General features: G+C 37.5%; 1 protein-coding gene across 1 annotated transcript; it reads left to right on the top strand.

The window, feature by feature from the left end:
• Nucleotides 1-306: 306 nt before the first annotated feature.
• On the top strand, nt 307-6893 carry LOC125846368 (protein RMD5 homolog). The gene is made up of 2 exons (XM_049525774.1): nt 307-593; nt 5451-6893. Exon 2 carries the CDS (start codon nt 5505-5507, stop codon nt 6663-6665), a length of 1161 nt encoding a protein of 386 aa, XP_049381731.1. The 5' UTR covers nt 307-593; nt 5451-5504; the 3' UTR covers nt 6666-6893.

Genomic DNA, 6893 nt, shown 5'->3' with positions numbered 1-6893 from the left:
TTTCTATTAGAAAGAACATGTGTTTAAAAAGAAAATAAATTATAGTTATTCAAAAAAGGACATTTTTGATCGATTTAATAACTATACGAATATTTCTGAACTAAAATATTAACGGCAAAGACATTTTTGAACAAAAATATTAACATCAATGACATTTTTGGCAAAAGTATAAACAAAAGACATTTTTGTTTATTTCACAAAATTTAAGGAAATTTCATAACCTTTGCAAAGGATAAAACCCCTTTAAAGCAAGCCGTGGGTTCGATTCTTGACAGCCACAACAACTTCCGCAGCATTTTCTTTTTGCACCCACTAATCACTACATTTCATTCTTAACCAAATAAAACATAACAGCCACGGAGGAAACCCTACCCATCTTCTCGTCTCTACCACAATCTTCACCTGCAAATCACCCTTTCTTCATCCGCTTCATCTTCCTCCTTGCTCCATCACCCGTCAGTCAATCTCGCTCGAAATCCTGTATGTTGTTAAGTGTTTGACTCGAAATCATAATCTAGCTTTCTGAGGATTGTTGGAACTTTCTAGACGTTGACTGTTTGGATCATCTTCGGATTTGAAGATCCGGCTATCGGGTGAGTGCTTATGCAATAATTGTTTGTTGATTGATACCTATTATAGTAATAAATTGGTTATTTATTCTGAAGATATAGCAGTTATTTTCCAGATCTACGGCTCAGTCCTGAGCTAAGAACATGTAAATTTTTAATTAGTAGCATGCGGATATTTTACCCTGCTTGTTGCTAGCTCTATGCTTATTTGTTGAGAATTTGGGGATGAGAAGCGTGCAAATGATTTCATTTCCGTTGGAAGCAAATTATGATGAATGAAATTTCTTAGTAATTATTTGAGCTCTGTTAATTGAAAGGATTTCCAATCTATATTAGGTTGGGAGTGTATTTGTTGTGAATTAGGATCTTCTGAGCTCAACTTTTAGGTTAGTGGGTGCACAATTGCACCTGTTTCTCAGAGTATGACAAATATATAGTTCGACCAGAAGTTCTTCTAATTCTAGTTACAAAATAAAGCCACAACTAATCCACTGAAGTTTAGACTGGATTTTTACTTGTTGACATGTACTTTTCTTGAATTCCTCCTTCCAAGCATAAAAGAAATCAGAAATGCTTAGGTACCCAAGCAACAAGCGTAGATATTCCAATCTTGTTGAAATCTGCATCTACAGTTTCCCTTACATGAAATGGCTTTTGGACATGTATTTTTCTTGAATTCCTCGTTCAAACATAAAACAAATCTTTCATGTATTTCTTGTCAGAAATCGTTAGGTACCGAAGCATTAGGCGTACATATTCCAGTTTCATTGAAATCTGCATCCATAGTGTCCCTTCCATGAAATGACTTTTGTGCAAGTCATTAGGAAAAAAATATTTACTAAGAAGGATAGTACCCCCAATTTTGAGATTGCTGCATTAGATTAGTGTGGTCTAGATGCAGCATCTGAATCAGTCTTGCGATGTCACTTCTTATCTCTTCATTTTTGCAGATTAATGATCATGTTGAATTGTTTTACTCATCTTGTATTCTAACTGTGCACACACAGGCCCTTGGGGGTTTCTTGTTTATAAAAGGATAACAAAAGTGATGGCTAAATTCTTCAGACTATTGGGTATAACAGTGGATGTGCTATTTGATTTGAATTTGAAACCTAAGTTCATGTTTCTTTTTTGCTATCTTCTGTTCAAAATTATAACGAAAAATTATGCTTGAGCTAGGGATATTAATTCCACTTAACCTCCAAGCAACCCGTGAGTGAACTTTATACGTAGAACAATAAGCATAAGCAAAGTTAATCAAAGCAAATAACAGATGTAAGTGTGTACAAAGTCATATTCCACCTATTCAAAAGCTCTCATATCTCTTTTGCTCCAAAATACCACATAAGTGACTAGGGCTGCATTTAGAACTCTACATCTTCTTCTTCTTTCCTGAATACTCTCAACTATGCATCATCACACACTTAACTATTTTCAATATTGTCTAATTTTTAGAAAATACTCTCTCTTTTTAATTTTTTTTTTGAAACTGGCAAGGTTGTATTCTTCAGCATTAAGGGCATGCTGGCCACCACCAAAAAGTGTCAATTACAAACTTCCTATCAAATCTACAATTTGATCTGTATCTACTATACACAACTGTTTACACCAAAAAAGTAGAGATACTATACAATTCCATTTGACCTTGTGTATGGAATTGGATCTATTGTCGAAACATCTACTGTTCCTTTCCTTCCAGATTGACCACCATATACATGATGGTATTAACCTCCACCATCTCTTCTGGCTCTTGGTACCCCCTCTCCTTACCCAGCTCTTCAACACATTTGATGTACATTCTGGCATTGTCCAATTCAGATTTGAGATGCTAAGGAACAAATTCCAGATTTGAGCAGTGTAATTACAGTGCAAGAAAAGGTGGCTGTTAGTTTCACTTGTCAAATTGCATAAAAAACACCTAGGGACCAGCTGTCTACCCTTTTTAATTTGTTTTAATTTGTTTGTCTTACTTTCCTTATTAGTTCATTTTAAAGAGAACGTCTCTTTCCTTATTTGACAACTCTTTAATTTTAAAATTCCACGTGGCATGTTTATGATTACAAAATTAGAGGCCATTTTGGTACATTATACATATTTTTAGTTGACAACCACAAGCTTCAAAATTTTTGTTTACTTTCTTAAACTCCATGCCCAGACAAACTAAGTCAAATAAATTGAAACAAAGGAGTATGCAGTAAGTCGATGGAACAATGGATGATTTGGTTAAAACACTCAAGGTCAACTTGAAGCGTTTAAGGCGGCCTTATTCTTATTTTTCTTATAATTATGTTGTTAGGGTCTCTTTCATGCACCTCGAATATTCCACTGATACTTGTTACCTTTGTCATTAGAGGTTCAAGTAACTCTGACCAGTAAGATTTAGGTAGTAGATACAATATAACACCTCACATATTTTTTCTAAACCCTGGTATAAGAGAACTTTGCATGACGTTTGTCACACCCACTTGGAGGAGAACCTTATTTTATAGGTTCTATTTTACAAGCAACAAGGATTTCATAGGCTTGATGGAGTACACGTTTCTTGATTGTGGGAAAGGGTTTCGAAGGACATAGAATAGTGAAAGTAGTACATATTACTATATCAATGGGGTGTCGAGTGTAATTTACGATGGCAGGTTGAATTTTGAGATACGCCAATACAATCTGGATCAGTCCTTCGTGATAGCAGATGAATTGCTCGGCCTCTGACATCAAAATGCAATATTTGTTAAATACAATAGTTTCAAAGAGTTTTTCTTATGGTAGTTTTGAAAGTCCATAAAGTAGAGCATGCACATGCTTGAAGAGAAAAATCTCCTAACTAAAACAGCATGAGTACTAGTTCCGACCAATCTCTAGGTTTTGGGTCATCTCGTTGAACCTTTCTTTTCATTTTTTTTAAATTCTAGAAGCCTATCTAAACCTCTTTACAAATGACCTGTCCAATATATTGGTTTCCGTAACCTTTCATTGGCATTCTTCGTGACTTGTATATGCTACAGAGCAACAATGTTCGTACATATTCAAAAATGCATGTTCTACTCGAAACATGCTCTTTGTTCTTGTGTCCCTTGTGATTTACATATGGTGGTGGTGTCAAGAACCTTCCTTGAAGTTATCCTGGGTTGCCATTGTTTAGCAAAAATGACTATATTTAAGTTACGCACTCAAGGTGTAGCGTTCGATGGGTTTAGGGTGGGTGGTGTCTGTTGTAGTATTGATCTTATTCTTGTAGTGTCTTGCTTTTGATTTCAATCATCATTTGTTGTTTCCTTATTAGTTGCTACATAGACAACCATAAGGTGTCATGTTCAAAATTTTATGTGATTTCTTCCCGTCCATCCAAGTCTTGATGGAAAGAGGTACCGGTACCTATACTCGTGGGAGGTATAGGTAGCACGTACCTCGTGAAATTAGTCAAGGTGCTCCAACTGATGTTGCAAATCCCTAGGATATTATGTGTGTAACTTGAATGGCTAGAACTATAATAAACGCTCCAAAAGTTTAGAGTGAGATCCTAGTTGCATAGAAAGTCTCACACTTCTTGCTAGAGAGAGAGTGGCACTAGAACCGTCACCTGAAAGATGAATGGTGTTTGAACGATCCTAGAGAGTAGTGGTGCCGAAGCAGTTGCCACAAAGCAGCGATGTGTGAATGGTCATTGTGGATGAGTGGCGCTTGAATGATCGTTCATAGAGTAGTGACTTTGATAGCCGGAGAGATGAACGGAACCAACATCAAAAGGAGGCTGTCACATGTGACCAACAACACCCATCGGCAAAGCTATCCGAGTCTTTACCAAGATTGTAGAGATACCATGTGAGGTCAGAGAAGACTTATCATTGACATGATCAAATAATAATGTGCAAGAGGGTGCCCACATATATAGGAGTGTTGGGCTATCTACGCGGTAGGTAATTAGTATCTCTATGCTATTAAGCTAAGTAAATATAGAGTATCTTAAGGAATCTTATAGAATATTCTATAAGATTTTTATTATCTAATTACAATAAATTTTAATTTCTAGACATACATGACTCTAGACGTACAGACGTGATATGCTAACATTTGAACGAGCTGTTATCTCCTTATGTTGTCCACACTTCAGGCTGTTATCTCCTTATGTTGTCCACACTCCATATGTTCAAGCATAGGTGTGCAGGGGGCATTAGAGTCCCATATTAGTTGAGAGAATGAGTTCTCTCTTATGATTTCTTGGACAGTCTTCATATCATAACCTGACTCTTGTGGTTGATTTAGGCTCAAAAACCATTGTCTTAACATTTCCCATATTTTTTTCTCAGGTTTCAAACTTTGGCAACTTTAATCTAGTGCTTTTTCTTTGTTAACAACAACTTCACATTCGAACTCCAGCAACTATGTTAACTTTTCCTTATGCATCATGTATAAGTTAAACAACTTCTTATCTTTTGGTCTATTTGCTTCGGTTAAGATGGGCTGAAGAAAAGGATATATTTGGTTATGAAGTACTGAAGCATTGATGCAAGGTATATTTTATGTGAGGGGAGAGATGTGTGTGTGTGTTTCCTCAACTGTTGAGACAATACTTGCAGCTGGTAAAGGTATACAATGAAGCAATTAAAATATTCCATGTCTAATTAGTTACTAACTTTTAATGATCCTGTCACCTTCCGGTTCTTTAAGGATCTTAAACTTTCTTTTAGCTTTAGCTAATTAGGATCTTGTGTTTCACAATGAGTTAAAGTTAGGCAGTTCTTAGGAGTAAAAATATTTTTTGCAGGCACAAGCGCGCACAGTCAAGTCTGGTGGTTAGGCACCGATGGATTCTTCGTTTCCTTTTCTTATCTTCTATTGTGCCCATATGTATATGCATAATGACGTTGTATCCTTTTCATCTAGGGGATTGCCAATTTTACACCGAGAAATTCTAGCAGGAATTCGAGAAATTAGAAAATGGAGCTGAGTACCATTAAAGATGCCTTTGATCGTGTCACAAAGAAGCAAAAGGTTGCATCATCAAAGTCTCAAGAAGTGATAGAGCAGATCAGTCATGAAATAGAACAAGCACTGTTGAGAATACAGTCAGCTAATGACACTGCATCTCTGAGTGAACACAAAGTGATTCTAAGTGAACTTAAAGCCAAGTTGAAGGAAGTTGCTCCACTCAGTCAGATGGAAGGAACACAAAAAGAACTAAATGTTGCACTAAGCAAGTACCCGAAGCTCCTTGAGAAGTCACTCAATCCTGATATATCAAAGGCTTACAGGAATGTTGGTTCTGATATCCATACTGTTAACCAGATAATTGCCAGCCATTTCTACCGGGAAGGCCACTTTGATCTTGGTGATTGTTTCGTGAATGAGGCCAGAGAATCTGAAGCTGCAGGTCAAAAATCTCCTTTTCTGCAAATGTATCAAATACTTGAAGCCATGAGGTCAAGGAACCTGGAGCCAGCTCTGAGTTGGGCCACCACGAATAGTGAGAAACTTAAGCTGAGTGGATCTGATATTGAAATGAAGCTACACAGGCAGCAGTTTGTAGAAATTCTGCAAAAAAGAGGTAGAGATGGAGCTTTAAACTATGCTAGAACTTTCTTCCCACCTTTTGCCACCAAATATTTGGCAGAGATCCAGAGGCTCATGGCCTGTCTATTGTGGGCTGAGAAACTGGAGTCCTCACCTTACTCAGATTTACTATCACCTCTCCACTGGGATAAATTGGCTGAAGAGCTTGCTCGGCAGTTCTGCAATCTCATGGGTCAATCATATGAGAGTCCGTTGAGTGTGACCATTGCAGCAGGCGTCCAGGGATTGCCAACCCTTCTGAAACTGATGAATGTGATGATTGGGAAAAAGCAGGAATGGCAATCCATGAAACAATTACCCGTGCCAGTAGACTTGGACAGAGAATTTCAGTTCCACTCTATCTTTGTCTGTCCAGTGAGTCGGGATCAGGCATCTGAGGAGAATCCCCCTATGCTGATGTCTTGTGGGCATGTGTTATGCAAGCAATCTATTACCAAACTGTCAAAGAATAACAACACACGGCCTTTCAAGTGTCCCTACTGCCCCACGGAGGTTGAGGTCGGTCAGTGTAGACAATTGTTCTTCTAGTAGGAGTTGATCACCTCGGCGTTTGTATTAAAATCTTCTTGCTACCCCTCTTTATCTCTATGCTCTGTGAACTTAATTCCCGTTCGTTCGTTACATGGTTGATGGTACCTCTGACCATAGTGTTAATTGTGCTTAAGCTGCTCTATTCTATGTACTATGGTAAATTGGATGTATATAGGAATTCTTTACCATTTCATGCAAATAAGCTGCCTTAAGTCTTTCAGTTCA

The sequence above is a fragment of the Solanum stenotomum genome, chromosome 12, assembly GCF_019186545.1.
Source record: "Solanum stenotomum isolate F172 chromosome 12, ASM1918654v1, whole genome shotgun sequence".
Classification (NCBI taxonomy): Eukaryota; Viridiplantae; Streptophyta; class Magnoliopsida; order Solanales; family Solanaceae; genus Solanum; species Solanum stenotomum.
The sequence above is the reverse complement of the archived record's forward strand: the minus strand, read 5'-3'. Positions and strand labels throughout refer to the sequence as shown.